Here is a 22863-nt window from a genome sequence, read left to right on the forward strand (position 1 = left end):
CTTAGAATGGAGTTCTTACTTTGCGTTCACTCCACTGTCCTTTGTCCTGCCGTCCCTCTGGCACACTCTTCCCACATCCACGGATGTTTCTCACCATTCAGATCTCGTCACTGTGTTCCCACTGTAGAGGTACCCCTTGGCCACCCTCTCTAGTATTGTTCACTCCCCCACCCCAACCCCTCCTTCACTCTTGTCACTTGGCCTTATTATCTTGTCCTTATTCCTCTCTGCATTTACTTTATTGTTGCTGGTTCATTTTCTGTCTCCCCTCTGGATTGGAGGTGCCATGAGGGCAGGGGTCTTGCCCATTTATTTATAGTTGTATGCCCAGCACTTAGAAATGGCGTGGCCCATGGTACACCCTCAGGGAATGTTGGCTTCACGGAATGAAGGGTGGTTGCAAGAATTACATAATGATATGATGACAGTGCCTGGTACCTGATGGGAATCCAGCAAATAGAAGTTTGCCAACTGTCTCTGCCCATCTGCCTAAGCTCTGTGTATTTAAGGCTGATTTAATTAATCTGAACTGTTCTGTCTTGCGTGGCATTTAATTACACTGAGTACAGTAAATCATACCTCCTTGTCTACAAAGTAGTCCTCCCTTTGTGTTCATTTGAGTATAATGTAAATATTTTTTATCTGATTTTTTTAGGCCGTCCTTATTGGAAGGAACCATGAATTGGCATTTTTCCTTCTTCCTCTTGACCACAGTGACTTTGCCCTTTGTGTGCTCCCTGTTCAACCCTCTGCCTCTCGAGGAACTAAGCTCGAACATAGGGATCCAAGTTTTCAATCAGATCATCAAATCACGGCCTCATGACAATATCATTGTCTCCCCCCATGGGATCGCATCTGTACTGGGAATGCTGCAGCTGGGAGCTGATGGCAAGACGAAGAAGCAGCTCACCATGATGATGAGATACGGCGTGAATGGTGCGTATGCCTTCTGTGCTCCCCAGCGAGGCCTGCAGGAGACCTGCGTTAGGAGGGACACTGCGGGGTCTTTGCTATAGCCCTGAGAAGCAGAGCATCCGAGAGGTTATGCTGCTGCCAGCCGGGGCCCAGGGTCAGCCTCTTCTGCAGAGAAGATGCTCAGGAGCTGGGAGTCAGGGGGACTAGCCTCTTTTGGTGTGGCTTTGTATCAGCCACTACGTCTCTCAGTTCCCACCTCCAGTCTTGGCCACTTGCACGGTGGACACAGCTAAAATGAGTTGAGGCCTAAACGTACTTGTAAAGCATGACAAGAGGGGAGGTGGCAGAGGGCAGCACCAGGAGCCTCCAGGTCTGGAGCTCTTCTGTGTGTCAACTGTGGGAACGTCCCAGGAACCTGCCCAGGTGATAAAGTTACCCGGAGCCATACACATGCATGCATGAATAATGAGTGACATCAGAATGAGCTCTGTGGACTGGACCGTGGGCAACTTTTTGATATGACCATTGGGAAAACTGGGTGAAGGGTGCATGGGATGTCGCTTTTCCATTGTTTTAAAACTACTTAACTCTAAAATAAAAACCTAAAAATATTTTTTTTCAAATTAAGGATCCATGAATGAGGTTTAGTTTTATCAAGAGAAAAACCCCATTTTTAATTACCTGTTTAATTGCACCATGCCAGCTTGTGTCCCTGGCATGGTGTCTCCTTTAGTTTAGGTGTTCTTCAAAGTCATCCTACACCTACAAGTCACATTTCACGTCTGGGCCTTAGTTGTTTCATTGGAAATCTTCCTACCTGAAAGCCATTTCCTACCCCTGCAAGCCACTCAGTTCTAAGAATCATCCCCACCTTGATGCCTTTGGCAGGGAGAGTAAGAGGAGAGGGGCAGGGATCCGTGTTTCTGAGTGCCTCACTCTACGCGCCCACTGGCCTGGTTCTCAGTGTGGCCTCCTCCAGGGCCTCCAGGACCAAAGGTTTAGCTGCCCTGCTCCATTATCACAGCGTGAAACTTCTGTCTGAGTTGCAGTTTGTTCACCTGTTGGAAACAAGGAAGGGATGAATTCTTAGAACACACTGTTCCACCCCCTGCTTGGATGTTCAGAAACTGGGTGATTTATAACTTCATTGTGAGTTGCTGCAAAGATTTATGGCTTTTCCTACTGTGATCCAGGCCCTGCCAGCCAGGACAACTCCAGAACGGCAATAGGTTCTTGTTTTTTGTTTTAATGCTCAGCCACATGAATTTGAAGTCATTATTTCTGAGGTTTTCATAATATTGTCCTGTTGGCCACCAAATCCATCCCCACCCATTCTTCCTCCAGAATTGCTACCAGTCACATGAGGATGGTGACTTCAGAATGCAGGTCATTTTGGTCCTGGAGACCTGGTCCCTGGGTGCTCAGTGGTAACACTCCCATTGGGGAAGGAGGCAGGTCTGGGACAGTGGCGGAAGATCTGCCCTGGTCTTTTCTTAATGGGCTATGTCAGGCCTTGTGGAAGGGGCCTGCATCAAAGCAAGCTGGCACTTGGCCTTGGAAGTGACTTCAGCCACTGCAGCCCATTGCTCCCTCGCTTGTAAAATGGGCCTAGCCCACAGGATGGTGGAGGGGGTCAGGAGAGGTATCAGAAAGACCCATGTGTATTGAAAGCCCCTTTGTGGACCATGGGACAACCATGCCCTGCCCTTGTTGAAGGGGTCTGAAGGACACATCCATTTAGAGTGACAAGTCAGCCCTTTGGAAGACTGTCAAGGTGACTGGCAGGTTATTCTAGGACACTGTCATTTTGAAAAGACACCAGGTGTTGAAGAAGAATCTGAAATTCAAGCTCTCTGTAGAAACAAAACATCTCATCCTTATAACTTATTTTTTTCTTTTTTGTGCTCTAAAACTAAACGGAGCATGTATGAATGGCTCATGTAAAATAAAGCTTATGTTGCCATAAAATTAATGTCTTTACTTTTTGAGCTTGATATCAGGGAAAAATCACATTGTTCTGGTTGGTGGCACATGGCAATTTTTAATAGTCTTTCTAATGCTTATTTTATTCATCTTTTTTTTCCCCAAAAAGAAAAAAAAAATCACATTGTTAAATCCTTGGCAAGAAAGGAAGTAGCACTTACAATTTGTAGACAAGAGACAGAGTGAATTGGAAGTTCCCTTTTTGGATCCCCACGTGGCTATAGAGGAGCATGCCAGCATTCATAAGGACCTGGTGCCCTCAATGGCCACCAGGAGAGCGTAGGTCCACCCTGGAAAGGTGCTGAGAGTAGCTGAGCACGTCCGCTTTGATACAGGAGCGCAGCTGATTTTTAAGAACTTTTGTCATTAAACTCCAGCCCCCTTAAGAAACAGTCCCCTGAGAAAACAGGAGACTTGCTGCTCCTGCTCGCCTATACTTGTTTGCTGTGATACAAAAGCTTTTCTTAATGCTTTCGTAAATATTTCTGCTTTCCGTTTTTTTCCTTTAGGAGTTGGTAAAATGCTAAAGAAGATCAACAAGGCCATCGTGTCCAAGAAGAATAAAGACATTGTGACAGTGGCAAATGCCATGTTTGTCAAGAATGGCTTTAAAATGGAACTGCCCTTTGTTACAAGGAACAGAGATGTGTTTCAGTGTGAAGTGCAGAGTATGAACTTTGAGGACCCAGTGTCCACCAGTGATTCCATCAACATGTGGGTTAAAAACGAGACCAGGGGTGAGTGGCCACAGTGTCTTGTGTGACTTTGCACTCCGAGTGGAGGGGTGAGGTGGACTCCAATTTGTAGAGAAATGCCCGGCTGGGAAGCCCCTGGGGGCTACCTGCCTGGAGTCGGGGCAGGGGCAGCGCTCAGCCCTTCACCTCTCAGCCCTTCACCTCTCCCTGTGGCTGTGTCTCCTCTGCAGTCCTTGCCCACAGGCCCTTGTCTGTTTCAACGGTTTTCTGAATTGTCCTTCCTGCTTTTGCTGCTGTTGTCCCCTTGTCTGGGACATCCCGTTCGTCCTTGGCGTGGTTTGCCACTTCACCTCTAGCTGCCTGCTTGTTCCATCCCCTGACCCTGGATGCCCCCTCAGGTTATCCTGGCCTATGATTATATGTTAACAAACTCCCCATTACAGCCCTTTCCATCTCTCACGATGATCACTTATTTAGGAGTCTCTACTTCATTAGAGGGAGGAGATGCCACCACCAGTGTTTTAAACCTATTGGTCCGTAAACTGGAGGTGCATGTGGAAATGTTTAGGAGGAGCTGTGGGCTAGAACAACAGAGGATGTTAGCTTCCCTAAGGCTAGGAGTGCAGATTTGGGCACCTGTGGTCACAGAACAGGCAGAAGAGTGGTAGCTAAGAGACTCCCCAGGGAGAAGCCCAAGGACAAAACCGAGGGAAAGCACAGCCTTCAGGGCATGTTTCTCAAAGCACAGTCCTGGGGCCTGCGCATCAGAATGACCTGGTGCATGTTTAGAATGCAGAACCCTGGACCCGGCTGACCGAGTCAGAATCTCTGAGGGAGGCACTAGCAGCCCATCACCTGCTTACCTATGGGAGGTGGGAGAACCCTTGGAGGAGCTGGTGAACAGTGAAGAAGAATGCTCAGGGCAAGTCAAGCCCTGGTGGTTTTGGTAGATCCCTCTTCAGTCACTGTTCAGTCCCTTCTGTTTTCCTGAAACCATGACTGGCTCAGGAGGCCAGCAACACGTGCTCAGTGGTGTTTCTGGGCCCTAGAGTTTGTGGACCTGGAAAGATAGCCAGCCAGCAGCAGGTGCTCTCAGAACTGGTCCCTGACCCTGTCTCTGGCTGATGATTATGTGATGTCATTACACCAACCTGGCCCTCCTCTCTATCTGCAGGATGGCAATATTAAATTATGTTAGTGTGCCACCTGGTGGTTTTCAAGTATTTTTAATATTCTGTTTAATATCCTAAAATGAATTTCATAGGAAAATATACCCTCTGCCCACATATACCAATTAAAAAAAGAAAAAAAAAGATAATGTCAAACCATAAAAGCAAGGGAAAATAAAAGTAATTAATATATGTGGTTCGTGGATAAACTCTTGGGTGTAACTATACCTGAAGACATAACAAAATACCAGATTCTTAAAGTAATTGTGAACTGTCAGCTGCAGGCCGAGATGGCTGTACTGTACTGGTGACTCAAAAGCCCTGAGCCCTGTTATTACCATTGCTGATGCAATTTTTTCTATAATTATGCAAAATGCTTGATAAATTTCAAAACAAAAAAAAGCATAGGCTCCTTTTGATTTTTATTTGCCTCGTAGTCACATTTCTGGCAAACTCAGTGTGTGTTAAAAGTCTACAGAATACACTCATACACATCTATTTCTGTGGATGAGTAACTTGGGTTTACATGCAAAAAGTGAGGTTCTGGGCTCAAATGATTCTAAGCAGGCTTCTGACTAACACAGATACTGGGTGGGTACTTGAAAATCATGCAAGGAGCAGGGCAGTTCTTCATCATGTGAGACTCTTGAACACTGCAGAGCGTGCAGCTTCTCTGGCTACTAGCCACGCAACCAAAGATGCTCCCACAAGTTTCCAAAACTGGAAGATTGAGGAGTTCATCCCAAGGAGATGCTAGTTTCTTCCTTGCAGAGAGAGACAGTCAAACACGCAGGCACTTGGCTGTACTCGTGTTGGGTCTGACCTGTCGGACCCTGCAGTCTCAGTTTCTCCAGGTAACCCGTGTGCCAGCCACGGGGGCTCCTCTTGGTCCCCTTGCTTCTCACCCTGTGTCCCTTCTCAGACCCACACATGCATCCAGCAGCCTGGGATGTTTTCTATCCTGCTTCCCTACATCGACGCCAGCTCAATTCTGCCTTCATGTGAGTGGCATAATAGTTAGAAAAAGAGGTTCTGAGTTTGAAGCTCGGTTCTGCCACTTACTAGCTATGTAACCTTGGGCAAGTGACTTGACCTCCCTGTGCCTCAGCATTCACCTCTGTAAAATGGAAATGCAGTAGTGATAACGAGTAATAATATGGCATAAAGATTGTCATGAGGCCATGAGTAATACATACGAAGCATTTGGCAGAGGCCCAGTACTTAGGAATTGTCCAGTATGTGTGAGCTCTTTGTTATTTCAAGTAGTGCTTCCTCGAGGACCCCATCGGTCCTTGTCCCTGCTGATTGGTTCAGAATCCCTTGCGTTTGCCCTCACAGTCCTCAGAACCACTACTCTAAGGTGTTTGTAAAATAGCAGCTTGGTGCTTTACCAAGTCGTTTATGCCAGCCCACCTCTGTCTCAGCCACAGCTCTTTGAGGGCAGGGATCATATTTTGGTCTCTTATATAAGAGTGCCCTGGCACCCGGTAGCTGGGTGGGTATCCCAGGATGATGGCCAGCTGGATGATGGACACACATTTGTGGCAGTTACTGATGGCAGGTCCCAGGTGCCTTCTTGCCTCCATACTGTGCTTCTCTTACCCTTTTTCCCCTTAGCCTTTCTTTTCCCATTTATTGCTTTCTGCCTCTTTATTATATAATGATCCTAAAAGTGGAAATTGTAGGCATTATTTATTTCCGCAAAAAAGGGCTGAGGAGGCTTCCTCAGACACTTTGGAGCGCTGCGTGCGTGCTGCTCGCAGGGCTGGTGAGATGAGTGGCAGTGTGCTCGCTCTAGTGCAGTTCACTTTAGCTGGGGAGGGAGGCAGTTGAAATGGTGTCATGGTGCTAAGCCTTGGGCTTTATGGAAGGTTGAGGGAAGAGGCATCTCACAGGAGGTAGAGAGGAGGGTCATGGGAGGCTTGTAAACAGAGAGGATCGTGGGGCTACATCTTTCAGTAGGGACTATACAGGGTGATGTTCCCATCAAAGGCAAGAAACAACATCACTATGCTGGGAACGAAGTCTGAGGAGCTCACTGTTGGAGGAGCAGACCTCGACCCTTGATGCCTCTTCCCCCTGGACAGTGCCTGCCCAGCCTTGTCCTGAATTGAATGATGCCTGTTGATAGCTTACTGTTCCTTTCTGGTCCCAAGTGAAGGTGGCATTGCCGCCCCCTTGTGGCAGTTAGGAGCTGCAACCAGGCTGTTGTAGAATAGAAATGTCACCCGTGCCATTTGCCATGGCTCATTGAAAAGTTTGCTTCTTGTGCCCAGGATCCCCTTAAGCTTCAGTTAAAAGGGTTTAATGCTGTCTGCTGAGTTAGTGGCATGGCTTCTTCAGAAGCTGTTTATTTTATTGTCACCACTAGAAGAATTATGTCTCACATCTGTGTCATGCATTGCTTTATTGAGCAAAAAATTTCAATGAACTAATTTTAATAGTGTGCACATGTACACACACACACACAGAGAGAGAGAGAGAGAGAGAGAGAGAGAGAACTGAATATTCAAATATTCAAAGACCAAGCCAAAATAGCCTAAATGAAGACCCAGCCAGGTGTGGTGGCACATACCTGTAACCCCAGCTATTCAGGAGACTGAGGCAGGAGGATTGCAAGTTCAAGGACAGCCTCAGCAAGTCAGTAAGATCCTGTCTCAAAATAAAAAGGCTTGGGACTCAGAGATAGAAAGTAGAACATTTGCCTAGCACGTTTGGTCCCTAATACCAGAATAAAAAGGAAAAGAAAACAAAAGACAAGCTTCAGCCACAATCTCCCTCGAGAAGAGCCTCATGAGCATTGTTGGGAAGCTGTTTTTACTCCTGATGCAAATAAGACAGACAGTCCCTGACATCTCATGCACAGCATCGTCTTTCAAAGTGAGGAGGTCATAGAGACTGGCTCGATGACTAGTCGGGACCTAGTTCAATGCCTGACGTATACATGGAGAAACTATTGTTCGATTTTAGCTCTTTTTTTTTTTTTTTTTAAGGTTAGGGTTTTTTTTTAACTTTTATTCTAATTTGTTATATATGACAGCAGGATGCATTACATTTCATATTACACATATAGAGCACAATTTTTGCATATCTCTGGTTGTATACTAAGTATATTCACACCATTAATGTCTTCTACATATACTTTGGGTAATTATGTCCATCTCATTCCACAATCGTTTTTACCCCTTGCTCCCTCCCTTCCCCGTCCTCCCCTTTACCCTATCTAAAGTTCATCTAATTTTCCCATGCTCCCCCTCCCAACCCCACTATGAATCAGCCTCTTTATATCACAGAAGACATTTGGCATTTGGTTTTTTAGATTGGCTTACTTCCCTTTGCATTATGTTCTCCAGCTCCAACCATTTACCTGCAAATGCCAATCAATTTTAGCTCTTTTTTTATGTAATTATGAGGCCTATGATAACCAGGGATTCTAAAAATTTCAGAAATCTTGACAGAAATCAAGTGCTTCTCCTCCTTGTAACTCTGCATGGGCTGAAGTATTTATTTTTCGGGTGTTGAATCAACCCAGTGAGGAAAAAAACAAAGCAACACAAAACCACTTCTCTTGTGGGGACCAAGGACTCTCACCAACAGTCATTGTGTCTGTTAAAAATCAGTAAAAATGGGGAAGATTAACCAAATAGAGTTTATTTGAATGAGTAAACTATTCTAAACCAGGGAGGTTAGAGAAAATTAGCTGTAATTTCTCAATTTAAAGTTTGGTTTCTTTTAACTAAGGGATCTCCACATTCTTTTCCAGTCTTGGATTTTTAACTTGTTTTAAACTCTCCTTGAACATAGTAAATTGGGTGAGAAAAAGATTAGAACATATAAAAGGGTGTTTGAACAATTGTCTTTAAAGTCCTTTAAAAATCCATTGGCTTGTAGTTCCACCTAATCAACAGCCATTTGCCCTCACAATGGCCACCAGTCCTGAGGTTTCTGCCTGTTTGCTCTTGGACTTCACAGGCATGATCGACAGCCTGCTGTCCCCAGATCTGATTGATGGCATGCTCACCAAAATGGTCCTCGTCAACGCAGTGTATTTTAAGGGTTTGTGGAAATCGCGGTTTCAACCTGAGAACACCAAGAAGCGAACATTCGTGACAGCAGACGGGAAATCCCACCAAGTGCCAATGCTGGCCCAGCTCTCCGTGTTCCGGACTGGTAAGTTCTTGCTGGGTGACACCCGTCCTAAAACATGCTGGAGGCAGGAAGCTCTGGAGTGCTTTAACTTATTCAGGAGCAAATCTTAAGTTTTACTTTTTAAAAAGTAGGGGGCAGCGTAGGGTGCTAAAACTTGGGATTTTTAAAATCGCATGGTAAATCATTGTATTGTGCACAAAGATTTTGTATTAATACATAATGTGTAGGGTTTTTTGATTGAAAAAGATGAAAGGATAATTCATGAAATAGGGATAAATGGGCACTAAACACATGCAAGGATTATCAAGTCGTTGGCAGTCTTACATTTCTAAGTTAAAAGTGAAGGTAAAAATTAAGTTTATTTTTAATTTAACATATCAATAAAAAATTAGGATTGGTAAAACCCAGGGATGCTGGGAAGAGGGCCTCCTGAGCTTGTATGGTGTTGGGGTTGGTGCTTGTCCCAGCTCCCCACTCCAGGGAAGATAATCACCCTCTAGCAAATAAGTAGAAGTCGGCTATCAACATAGTCAACCCTCATATCTGACATTCCGTATCTTCAGATTCTATCAATCTCACATTGAAAATATTTTTAAAAATTGCATGTGTTGATATTTTTACTTGTGATTATTCCCTGAACAAAACAGGAAGTATCACAACTACTTATATAACCTTTTCATCATATTAAGCATTATAAGCTAGAAATGATTTGAAGTGGATAGGAAGATGTGTGTAGTACTTCATGGATTTATATAAAGGACTTGAGCATTTGTGGATTTTGTTGTCCTTGGGAATCCCAGAACTGATGCTCTGAGGATAATGGAGTATTGTGATAATTAGATTTAGATTTACATAAATAAAAAAGATTGTACAATATATGTTTGATTTCAGAAAACAAGCTATGAAGCAGCAAATGCTGATGAACCTTATTTAAACTACTTTGCAAATCTTCATGTCTGTAGAGAGATGTCTTGAAGGATGTTCACAGTGGTAGGATTTCAAATAATTTTTTTATTGGAATTTGAAATTTCTTTTAATGTGCAGTTATCAGTTTAACAGGGGAAAATATAATCACTGATGTCTGCCATTGTACCCAAGTCAGAGGTAGGTACCCAAGGGTCGTGGTTTCTACTTCTTGTTCACTGAAGCACTCTTGATCTGATAAGATCTTTGTTTTTCTTCTACAAGGTAGACGTTGTAGCTGTAGGGTACACCTGATATGGGGATCCTAAGTGTTACTTTCTCATGTTCAGGATGCATCAACTCCAAACAGCCAGACATTTTGCCAGCAGCCTGATTCAGATTGAAGTTAAGGAGTGGTTCATGGGGCCTCAGTCTACTTTACTTTTCCTATTGATCATTCATTATCAGTTAAGCTTCTAGGGGAAAAAAAATGCCAAATTGTTTTAGTCAATAAATGTTTTTTTAAAATGTGTGTTTTAAGTACAATGTGTTCTTAAAACCCCCATGGGAAAGTATTGTACTAAGCAGCTGAACATAATAAATGCCTCCTTTTAAAAAATTATTGATGCTTTATAATTATAGATATTAGTGGGATTCATCGTTACATATTCATACATGCACACCACATAATTTGGCCAGTTTTGTTCCCTGGTACCTCCCTTCTTCCTCCTCCTGGTTTGCCCTCTCTACTCTACTAGTCTCCTATTTTCATGTAATCCTTCCCCTTTATTTCCTTTTTTCTCTGTAGCTTCCACATATGAGAGAAAACACATGACCCTTGACCTTCTGAGTTTGGCTTATTTCAGTTAACATAATGGTCTCAAATTCCATTTATTTCCCTAAAAGCAACATAATTTCATTCTTCCTTGTGGCTTAATAAAACTCTGTTATGTATATATACCACATTTTCTTTATCCATTCATCCGTTGATGGACACCTAGGCTGGTTTCATAGTTTGGCTATTGTGAATTGTGCTACTGTAAACGTAATACTGTAGTATGATGACTTAATTCTTTTTTTAATTTTTTTATTCTTATTTGTTATATATGACAGTGGAATACATTGCAACTCATATAGAGAGAGCACAATTTTTTATATCTCTGTGTACAAAGTGTATTCACACCATTGGTGTCTTTATACATGTACTTTGGATAATGATGGCCATCTCATTCCACCATTATTTCTAACCCCATGCCCCCTCCCTTTCCCTTCCACCCCTTTGTCCTATCTAGAATCTGTCTATTCCTCCCTTCCATGCTCCCTCTCCCAACCTCACTGTGAATCAGCCTCCTTATATCAGAGAAAACATTCGGCATTTTTGGGGGGTGAGTGGATAACTTCACTTAGCATTATCTTCTCCATATCCATCCATTTACCTGCAAATGCCATGATTTTATTCTCTTTTATTGCTGAGTAATATTCCTTTGTGTGTATATACCACATTTTTTTTCAGTCCATTCATCTACTGAAGGGCATCTAGGTTGGTTCCACAATTTAGCTGTTGTGAATTGTACTGCTGCAAACATTAATGTGCCTGTGTCCCTGTAGTGTGCTATTTTTAAGTCCTTTGGGTATAGATCAAGGAGAGGGATAGCTGGGTCAAATGGTGGTTCCATTCCCAGTTTTCCAAGGAATCTCCATACTGCTTTCCATGTTGACTGTGCCAATTTGCAGTGTCACCAGCAGTGTATGAGTGTGCCTTTTCCCCACTTTCTCGCCAACACTTATTGTTGTTTGTATTCTTAATAGCTGCTATTCTAATTGGAGTGATATGAAATCTTGGAGTAGTTTTAATTTGCATTTCTCTAATTGCTAGAGATGATGAACATTTTTTCATATATTTGTTGATTGATAGTATATCATCTTCTGAGAAGTGTCTGTTCAGGTCCTTGGCCTACTTATTGACTGGGTTATTTGTTTGTTTGTTTGTTTTTAGCTTTTTGAGTTCATTTATTTGTTGACTTTTTTTCTTTTTTAAGGAATGAACTCTATGCAATGAACTTTCCTCTTAGTACTGCCTTCATAGTATCCCAGAGATTTCTATATGTTGTGTCAGTGTTCTTATTTACCTTTTAAGAATTTTTTAATCTTCTCCTAGATGTCTTTTGCAACCCACTGTTTATTCAGTAACACATTATTTAGCCTCCGGGTGTTGGAGTAATTTTTATTTTTTATTTTGTCATTGATTTCTAATTTCATTCCATTATGATCTGTTAAAATGCAGGGTAGTATCCCTACTTTTTTGTATTTGCTGAGAGTTGCTTTGTGGCATATTATATGGTCTGTTTTAGAGAAGGATCCATGTGCTACTGAGAAGAAAGTGTATTTGCTTCTTTTTGAAGGATGAAATATTCTATATATGTCAGTTAAATATAAGTTATTGATTGTATTATTGAGTTCTATAGTTTCTTTGTTCAGTTTTTGTTTGGAATATCTATCCAGTGGTGACAGAGTTGTATTAAAATTACCCAAGATTATTGTTTTGTGGTCAATCTGACTATTGACCTTGAGAAGAATTTGTTTGATGAACACAGATGCTCCATTGTTTAGGGCATATCTATTTATAATTGTTATGTTTTGTTGGCGTATGGTTCCCTTGAGCAGTATGAAATGTCCTTCTTTATTCCTTTTGATTAACTTTGGCTTCAATTCTACTTTTTTTGATTCAAGGATGGAAATTCCTGCTTGCTTCCGTAGTCCATGTGAGTGGTGTGATTTTTCCCAACCTTTCACCTTCAGTCTGTGGATGTCTTTTCCTATCAGATGAGTGATGACTTCATTCTTTAGGATAATACCCAGGGATAGCTGGCTCCATACCTAGTCTTTAGACTCTCTGTACTGTAAGTGGTTCCTTTTGCTTGAAAATGATTTCCACTTTCAGGTCACATTGAGCTTCCAGACCAGGGCCATGCTGCCTGAGAAGACTTCATTGAAACACTGATGCTACCCCCAGACTCAGCAGTTTTATTTTAGGTCATCTTTTGTACATACTCTGCATTCTATTAAAAATTAAAAGTGAGGTGTTCTCATTAGTATGTTTTTTTTTTTTTTTTTTTTTTTGGTTATTGTTGTTGCTGAAAAACAAGCCAGTATTCCAAGATTAATGTGCAAGGATTTTTAGGCATATGTGTGCAAGATTCAAATGTTTGCTTTTATAGAAATATAACTTTTTTTAAGTAAATGGCCTGCACCTAGAGAGGAACACCTCAGGGTAGCTTTTCAATTAAGAACTGATTTGTTCAAGAAAATGTGTGTGTATTATAGAAAATGATAAATAAATGTATTCTTACCATCAGTTATGCCACTCGACAGAACCACAGTGTGTGTGCTCCTGTCTTCCCTCGGCCTCCCCTGACGCGTGCCCTCCCTTCTCTGCCCCACAAGTCTGCTTCAGTGGACTCCTTTGCCCTCTGGCTTCCTGTGGCGTTGGCTAGTGGGGAGCTGCTGGCTAGATGGGGTGAAGGAAGGAGAGGGTTTGGGGCCTTGACTTCCCAGCCCTGTTCCTGCAGCACTACACCTTGCTCCACTGAAGATCTGTCCTGACAAGGGGGTGCCCAGGCAGTCTTTCTGGGTCACTGCCCTAAGGCTGGCAGTGGTGCCCACTGTGTGCTGTGTAGGGTGCCATCTCTAACAGCTTCTCTATCCTGCCCCTGCTTTGTAAGTAATGCTGTCTTTAAAGTCTGCTGAAATGACCCTGTCTGGTGTCTTTCTGTTTCCTGTCCCTGACTGGTCTGCTCTGAGCCAGAACTGAGTCTGGGCCTCTCCTCCTTGCTCACACACACACACACACACACACACACACAGGAAAGCGCCTCCCGTGTCCTCCTCCCCAGCCTCTCTGTGCCGTTGGGAGTTTACTGAGTAGTGTGGAACTAGACCCAGCTGCTTTCATGGGCCATGCTGCAGGGCACCAGGGTGTCCTGTGTGGCCTAGCTCTTGCCCTGCCACCAGAGGGACTTTCGCCATGAGAGGCATGCAGGCTTGTCCTGACCGGGCGGGCGGAGCACAGAGGCTGTGGTGTGCCCATGCAGCCTGTGGTTCCTCGATGGCAGGCCACTCACGCCAGCCCCTCTGCTGTCTCCTCCCTCTGCCAGCGTCAGCAGTGGCCTCTGGTCCCATGCTCACAAGGACTGCGGTGCCACCTGCCAGGTGTTCCTGGACCTCAGCCAATCCTTGCTGTCCTTGATCACTTTGCTGAAGCTTGGCCATCCAGTTTACCTTAAGTTCCTTCCTTCCATTGTCATCAGGACATCTGAGAAGATTCACTGGCTAACATTAAGGAGAGAGGGTACAAAATTAAAGAGGAGAGAAATCCTTCTGACTTAACGCCCCGTAAAGTGTAAGCACTTCAAGGATATTTAGAAAATGGAAACTTTAAAATCTTTTTCAGTAGAAGTGTATTTCACACTCACTGCAAGATCAAATAAACAGTATGGAAAGCAGAAAGGAAAAATTCCCCTGTAGTCACATTTCCTAGGATAAGACCCCTACTAATGCTAGGTCTATCATTTGATATTTTTTTCTATAGATATATAAAGTATTTATGAAGCTTTTGTGCATATATAGGATTAAAATGTAATTTCTATTCCATAATCTGATTTTTTCCTTAGCAAGAATGTTATGGAAAACTTTTTCTTGAGGCTTTAGGTGATTTTACCAGCTGGGTAGTATTCCATCATCAGCTTGCCTTAATGTCCTATGGATGGCCATTTACTTTTTTCCTATAATGAACAGCACTGCAATAAATATTCTTATACATCAGTTTCTAGATACTTACATCAGTACTTCTAAAGGCAGTTTGCTTGAATGCAGATTGCTGAGTCAAAGTAGCTACTTTTTTGTCTTTATGGTTATGATTTAGATACTAGGAACTTTATTCTGTAAAAGACCACAAAAAAAAAAAAAAAATCAGACTTTCATTTGCAGCTTGTCTTTCTCTTCCAGGTTTGCAGCTCACACCTGTCTGACATCTTACTTCTCTACTTGGCCCCTACTGATGATATTCCCCTTCTTGCCCATCTGGTTTCCCTCTGAGGTTCCTCAGCAGCAAATGGCTCCAGTGCTCACCCAGTTGCTGAAGCGCACACACTCCCCTCCCCCACCCCATCATTTCTCCAAACTCCTCTTGGACTCCAGTCCATAATGTCCATAGCTATATGTAGTCAATCTATTTTTTTGTTTTGGTTTTAATTTCATTTCTACCAAAGTTTTTCAAGAGCTCAGGAAATCCATAGTTACTTTTGGTATAAGGAAATTAGAGGGACTTTCATTTATAAAGCTTTCCTGGTACTGAATATTTAAAATAGTCTCTTTGATTTTAAGGCTGAGACGAGTTCTTAACATTTCAATGAGTTTAGTCATGTCTTCCCTTGTAGGACTTAAAGTGGGAATAAGAGTATCATAGAGGGCTTTCCAGGAGAACTGGAATTCCCAAATCTCCACATACTTGCAGTACTTGACTAGTTTACTTATTATGTTTCCCATAAAAAGTTTGGTTGATCACCATTCATCTAAAAGAAAAGACTTGTCTGTTCTTTTCAGAGTGAGTGAACCTGCTTCCCATTGTATACACTGCAGACATTGTCATTGAAGAACCCCTGGTGTAGTTACCAAGTGTTGAGGCGCAGGGAGCAGGAGTGGGCACTTTAGAGGAAGAAGCTCTGGGTCCACAAGCAGCTCCACGCCCTGATCCCAGCTCCCAGCCACCTTCCTGCTCGGGAGTCGAGTTCCAAGGTAGCAGGTGTGATAACCCTCTGTGCATTGATTCTGTGGTCAGAATAAGCAGTGACCTAACATTGAAGAAGTGAGCAAACTTCTCCTGGAAGTTTTGGCCATGTGCCAGCCTGTGCTGAGTACTCTGTGTGTATTATCTCATTCCATTTTCATGTAAGGCATTATCACAGCATTTTACAGATAAATAAACTAAGACTGGAGCTAAGGAGCTTGCCAAAGTCTCAGAGCTGGTATGCTGTGGAGGGAGTCCTGAATTTGGGTTCCAGGATCTGCTGTAAAGGCTGCTGTGGTGACCAGACAGAAGGAGAGGGGAGGTATTGATTTCTCTCTCTCAACTCCTCAAGCTGCCACCTGAAGCCAAGCATGGATGTGGGTGGAGCATCTGATGTTGGTCAGATACTGTGGTCAGAAGCAGAAGTAGAACCTGGAGGAGGTCATTCGTCACGCAGATGTGAGCGCTGGGTGCAGAACAGTTATCAGTATTGATAATCAGTGGTGGCAGCCAGTCAAGGATGGCTTAGTCTGTGGACAGGAGTGCCATCTCCCCACCTCAGGTACGCCATGCTCTTTCATTATTCATAGCCTCCATCCTTCTTAGCAGAGCAGTAAATATTTCTAAAAACAATTAATGCCTCCAAGTCCTTATGTTATGCCCTGGAACAATAATTTATTAACTACTTATCAGATTTCACAGTTTCTAAAAATTAGCTCTGCCAAAATAGGACTGAAGTTTTCTTCTAGGATTAAGAGATTTGTTAGGAAGTGATCTTTTTTTTTTTTTCCCTCATTTTTCTTGACTTTGCAGTTTCTATTGAGACCATTTTATTGCACAGACTGGAAATGAAGATGAAGAGTGCTAACTTTGATCTCAGGTAGCCAGGCTGGGGTGACTTGACAGCATCCTGAGCTGAGGCGGGTGGTGCTGGGTTCCTGGACGGCCCCCAGGCTATGCAGCACGTGGGACCAGGAGAGACCAGGCAACCCTGCTGACGGCCCACGTCTTCTTCCCAGAGGAGCAGCTGTAATGTCACCTTGGAGCATCAATATTCTAGTAGCTTCACTGGTTTATCATATTTTATGGCTAAAAGCATTTGTTCTGTAACAAAGATCACTCTCTTTCTCTCCTTGTGCCTTTTTCTCTCTCCCTGGACTGGTCCCTCTCAGACCTGGGTGCTGAAGTTCCCCATCTCCAGTGCATTGATGGCAGGGGGCTTCTCCAGAGGAAAGTCCAGAGAAACCAGTGAAGGAAAACCCACCTTTTTATTCTTTCATAATTGTGTTGTCCCTCAAGATCATTTGGAAGAGCAGGAGCCAAAATTCACTGGGCACAGACCCTGGGCCAGGCCTGCCCAGGGCCTCAGCTGTTTTCTTATTTAACCGTCATGCCCTTTGGGAGGCACAGACTGTAGCATCCTGACATCTCCATTCTGTACACAAGGAGGCAGTCCCGATAACGGCACCAAGACCAGAGTTCTTAAAAGCTTGATGTGCCTAATGAAACACTTCAGAAATCCACCATAAATCTGGAAACACTAGTGTCCCATTCATGTAGTTAAGTTTGTGTAACTCTTTTCAATACATGACTGATTTAAATATTTAATTGAATTCTCTGGCATGCTCTATGGAAAACTTTCTCCGAGGGTTGGTTAGTAGCCTTCCTGGGCCTCTTGCCATGAGCTGGGTGGCAAGCTGGCACCCTCTGTGATTATGTTTTCTTTTTTTTTTTTTAATTGTACACATGTATTTAACAATGCAGTTTTAGCACAGAATGCTAAGAGCACTTTTCATATTTTGTGGAGAGGCTTGAAACACACAGACTTTCTATTGATATTCATACCCATAGCACATTCAATTCTGACTCCTAAATGGATGCATTACAATTAGTTTAGAATTTAAAGGCTTAATGGCAAAAATCAGAGGAGGAAAAAATAGCATGTAAGTTTATTTTACATAACTGGCTAAAAAATAAATTAGATAATAAATACAATTTAATACGGTCTCATATGTCCCGAAGGAGGTGGTACCTGATTTAGAGAGTAATCACTATGTCTAAATAAATAATTGCCTGTTTGGAACTTCTGCAACTCCAAGATCACAGAATGGTGTGGCTCTTTTCCACCATGCTCAGTTTTGCTGCTTAGTAGCCATCTTAGCCTTTTGTTCTTATTGTTGCTATAACAAACTATCTAAGACTGGGTAATTGATGAAGAATAGAGGTTTGTTTGGCTTGATGTTCTGCAAGCTGGAAAGTCCAGCAGCATGGTGCTGGCATCTGTCAGAATCTGGTGAGGGCCTTCTTGCTGCATCATAACATGGCGACAGGCATCACAGGGTGAGACAAGCAAGCATGCTAGCTCAGGTCACTTTTCCTTTTCTTATGGCTTCTTATAAAGCCTTTATACCAGTATGGGGACCCCACTCACTGGAGCTCATCTGGTCCCAATTACCTCCCTAAGGCCCCTCCTCCTAATACCATATACATACGAATTTGCAGATTAAGTTTCTAACCTGTGACTTTCAGGGGAAACAGTGAAACCGTATCACTTGCTAAATATTTTTAACGTTTTACTTGGAATTAAGAGGTCCTAGGGTCAAATTAGCCTGGGAAATATGGGGATAGATAGGGTTAAATGCTTTTCTCGGCTGTGAAATACCTCAGCCTTCACAGTACTGGTATAGATTCTGCATCTATAAGAAGACTTGCTTGTGTACTTCCCAAACTTACTACAATGTGGAATATCAATATGTGTCTATAGAGCAGCTTGCAGATAGTGTATGCTCTAGACAATATTTTGAGAAATGCTGGTTTAAATCATTCTTGAGATTTTCTTAGGAGGTGTAAGTACCCTAAAATATCTAAAAACCCTGGTGGTAGTTCCTGGAGAGGTGCGTAGTGAGAAGGGAGTCATGGTAGCGAAATAAGGCAGACTGTTAAACTTCTCTCATTGTGACCTCCTCCAGTAAAATAGGGCCAGCTGTGTCCACCTCCTGGAGGCTCCGGGCTCTATGTCTGTCCAAGTGGTCGGTGTGGGCCAGGCAGAGTGGGCCCTAAATGATAGAAGCTGTTTCTCCTCTCTATTCTTTTCATACACACACAAACATTTACCCAAAGTAAGGAGCATAGATAATACAATTGTACGTATATGGGATTCCTGCTAAATGAATAGATTTTAGCTGTTCTTGTCACAAAAATGCATAATACCTCCTCTCTCTTTAAAAAAAAAAAAAAAAAAGCAAATGTGAGATGCTATGTTCATTTGTCTCACTATTGTAATTATTTTGCCCTCCATATGTATCCCATAACATCATGTTGTATACCTTAATTATACACAATGCAATTTATGTTTAAAAAAACTGAATGAAAAAAATGATTCTAAGGTAGACAGATCCATTCTTTTATTCATGTAAAGGTCAACTTCTTGTAAAGCACTGTATTCTGAGTGTCTAATGATCTAGTTAAAGTCTACTCAACAGAATTGAAGTAAGGTCAGTGGTGCCCAAAGGCGTTCTGTCTAGACTGAAAAAAGGATTCTGCACCAGGGAAGGAAGAAATCATTGACCTTATCTTTGTCCTTCTGGGGAAGCTACTTCTGGTAAAGGGAGGTTCTCCAGGGGAATTGCTATCTTCCCTCCAGGGCTCCCCTGGTGACCAGCAATCACTCATGCCCCTTCAGAAGTCATTGAAGATACACTGAACCTGCCTCTGATTTCTTTAGGGTCTACAAGCACCCCTGGTGACTTATGGTACAACTTCATAGAACTGCCCTACCACGGGGAAAGCATCAGCATGCTGATTGCCCTGCCAACCGAGAGTTCCACCCCACTGTCGGCCATCATCCCCCACATCAGCACCAAGACCATAAACAGCTGGATGAGCATGATGGTGCCCAAGAGGGTCCAGGTGGTCCTGCCCAAGTAAGTGGCCCTTCCCTACAGGAAAACCTGGGATTGTCCCTTCAGTACCTATTACGTCAGATACCAGACAGCATGAGGCTAAAATATGGCACATCATGGAGCCTGTTTCATTTTGCAGAAACAGCATGGTGGAAATACAAGGCCGAGCTTTTCTGGAAGCTTTCTTTCAATTTTGGTGCTTCTTGTGTGGTAGGATAATGATAATAAGAAAGGAGAGATGGCAGCCTTGGTCTCCGAACCTCCTCCACAGGAGCACAAGTTCTTCATGACTCTGTAACAACTTTTCATGTTTCATTTGGTTGGAAAAAAAATTGAGAAACATATGCATATTATCATAATATAGATGAAAATGCAATGACATTTAACCTATTAAGCCCCATCGTCCCAGGTATGAGACATCTATAAAAACTTAGAGCAATAAATAATACCATTTATGCAACTTTTGTAGTAAATATGTTTTTAGGGTTCTATTCTTTTGGGAAGAGTAATAGGCTAATTATTAGAGCATTGAGAAAAATGTAGGTATGAAAATACAAAGGCTGTATAAAGGCTCTCGATTATGATTTACAGCTGTCTTAATGCACCTGTGTCAACTTTGTTGAAATAGTCACAAAATTGAAGACTTAGAACTTAATCAATTAAGAGAGTTCCATGGATTTTGATAAGGAGCATCATTTTAGTTGTTTCTTAAGTTTTAACTAGAAGTTACTAATGACCACAGCCCACACACTAGCTGGTAAATAAAATGTTTTAGAATCTACACAGGCAGAATTCTTATATTAGCATTAAGGCAATTTTTCTCTTATACCTTAAAAGTGAAATATATATGGGATTTGAGCTTTGTGACTTGAGGGGAAAAGTGATCCCAAATTCTATATGAATCCTAATTTCTGACAGTTCAGACAATGCCTTGTCCATACCTGTGAAGGAGGGGGTGAATGTCTTTCCTTCCCATGAGTTTTTCGACATTATCATTCTCCCACTATCCAGAGTGTCTGACTACCCAGTCCTTGGTGGTAGTGGAGAGTAGCAGCTTTTGATTCTTCTGTTACCAGCTAAGTAACAGGAGTAATAAATTTACAATAGTTATTAGAATTCCTCCCCAAATTTTTTGTTGTTGTTACTTTTGCAAAATAAGCCTTCAAGTAGGCAGAGCTTGATACAAGTGAATCCGATGGTGGCATTGTGAGCCTTAGAGCTGCCTTCATGCCCATCTGTTTTGGGAATCTGCTCACTTTCCCTTGCTGCTCTTTCAGGGTGAGATCAGGTGTGGGAAAGCATTCCTATGATGGGTTTAATAGCTGGCATTCACATGTGCACGGTCCCCAAGCCAGACTGGCCACAAGTATCCAGGAAACTCACACCCAAATACAGTATGATGCCACCTACTCCTAATGCTTACTCCCGTTTCCACAGTGAGATGTTTTCAGAATCCCAGCATGTCTTATCGGGAATCTGTCTCCTCTCTTGATCATCTCCAGTCCCAGTAAGGAAGGTGGTACCTACAGCGCCAAGGTGTGGCTCTTTAGTTGGATGTGGGGAAGAACTGTAGATAATCTAGAGTACCAGAGACTTGTCATCCCGCTGAACCCTTGCCTTGGTTTAAGAGAAAGGGCTTCCTGAGTGTCAGCAGGGAGCCTGCTGCACATGAGGGTGAGTCCCCCACACTTGCTGTTCGTGTGTCCTGCTCACTTGTCAGCTAAGTGAAAGAGGAGCTAAATTTCAATACTCACCTGGTATTTAAATTTAGAATTAAAAGTTAAGATACAGTTCAGACTGGTGTTTAGATCCTACTTTAAAAGACTCCAGGCACAGTGACACACGCCTGTAATCCCAGCAACTTAGGAGGCCGAGGCAGGAGGATCACAAGTTTGAGGCCAACCTGGGCAACTTAGGGAGACTCTGTCTCAAAATAAAACAGTCTGGGCTGTAGTTCAGTGGGAGAGACCCTCGGTTCAATCCCCAGGACCACAACCGGTCAGTAGAATCTGGTCTATAAATGTGTACCAATTCCATCATTCTGTGCCATTTAAAGCCTTGTGATCTCCCTCCCCTGCTTTCTGCTTTCACGTAGGTTCACAGCTATGGCACAAACGGAGTTGAAGGAACCACTGAAAGTTCTGGGCGTTACTGACATGTTTGATCCATCAAAGTCAAATTTTGCAAAAATAACAAGTACGTACAATTGAGAATTTACTCTTAAATTGAATAAAACGTTACAGACTGGGTTTGATCTGTTCAGAGAGAAGCAGTCTAGAATTGGAAATGTGTTGCCTTAAAACTGTTTTGATATCACCAAATCACACTATTTACCTTCATCACTTAAATGGGTGCGTGTCGTTTGTCCCCTCATTTCACGTGTGCATGGCAAGTTCCAGTCTCTATACAGCCGAGAAGCACTTTGTGCATTGCCTCTATTACCCAAAAATAGGGCTTCTGATTAGATATTAATTAGGTATTTTGGCCTTTTATTGCCCATTAATCTTTAATAACATAAATTCAAATGGGTCTTGACTTTGCCACAGCAGCTAAGCCCATGCTTGGTTCATTTGCCAGTGTGTGTAACTTTTTCTAGAGCTTGAATGGTTCATTCTCTGCTTTTCAAATTTAGAACATAGCAACCCTTCCAAAGAAAAGCCTTGGCTGAAACATTATCTGTATGCCAGGTTAGGTATTTTTCCCCTTGACTGGTGAGAAATCAGTTTGTTACCAACCCCAGCTGCAGGCTACTGAGCACCACGTACCTGTTCTGGAGACTGTGGAACTCCCCTGGTGAAGCACTCTGGGCCTCAGTTTCCCCATCTGTAAATACCACCTGAAATTCTATCTGGGTCTGACATGCTGATAAAATATTGTCTTGCTTCTTACTAGGCTTCCTTTTTAAAGCCCTGTTGTTTTCATTTTTTTAATAAAATTCTTTGTGATTGGAGTTGAATAGACGAGAGGCTCTAAAACACTCGGGGGCTGGGCCTCTCTTCGAAGTGCGTTGTTCCCTCAGCAGAGATTGAAATTCAGGACAAGTCACAGCCACTTACGGTCCTGTTGACAGTTTTTAAGAACTGGAATTTGCCATGACTCTGAGGTTACTTCTCCCATGAAATAGATGGCCTGCATGTCAAACAGTTGCTGATTCCATTTTATTTTCTGGAAACAGGGTCAGAGAAACTCTACGTCTCCCACGTCTTACAAAAAGCAAAAATTGAAGTCAGTGAAGATGGAACCAAAGCTTCGGCAACCACAAGTGAGTGCTGGGTGCCCCGAGAGGGCCGGTCCCAGGAGGGAAGCAGAGGCCCCGCACAGGCCTCACCTCAGCAGTCTCCTAGGCAGCCATCTGTCCAGCT

At 42.9% G+C, this 22863-nt stretch overlaps 1 protein-coding gene across 1 annotated transcript in view; it reads left to right on the forward strand.

Moving 5' to 3' along the window:
- The window catches only part of Serpine2 (serpin family E member 2), a 59411-nt gene that overhangs the window by 32864 nt on the left and 3684 nt on the right, over window positions 1-22863 (forward strand). The window contains exons 2-7 of the mRNA XM_027941889.2: window positions 656-936; window positions 3408-3635; window positions 8735-8932; window positions 19324-19522; window positions 21597-21697; window positions 22677-22763. Of these exons, the coding sequence (XP_027797690.1) occupies window positions 678-936; window positions 3408-3635; window positions 8735-8932; window positions 19324-19522; window positions 21597-21697; window positions 22677-22763 (1072 nt within the window). The 5' untranslated portion in view covers window positions 656-677. The remainder of the gene's footprint in view (window positions 1-655; window positions 937-3407; window positions 3636-8734; window positions 8933-19323; window positions 19523-21596; window positions 21698-22676; window positions 22764-22863) is intronic.

The sequence above is a fragment of the Marmota flaviventris genome, chromosome 11 (assembly GCF_047511675.1).
Source record: "Marmota flaviventris isolate mMarFla1 chromosome 11, mMarFla1.hap1, whole genome shotgun sequence".
Taxonomy (NCBI): Eukaryota; Metazoa; Chordata; class Mammalia; order Rodentia; family Sciuridae; genus Marmota; species Marmota flaviventris.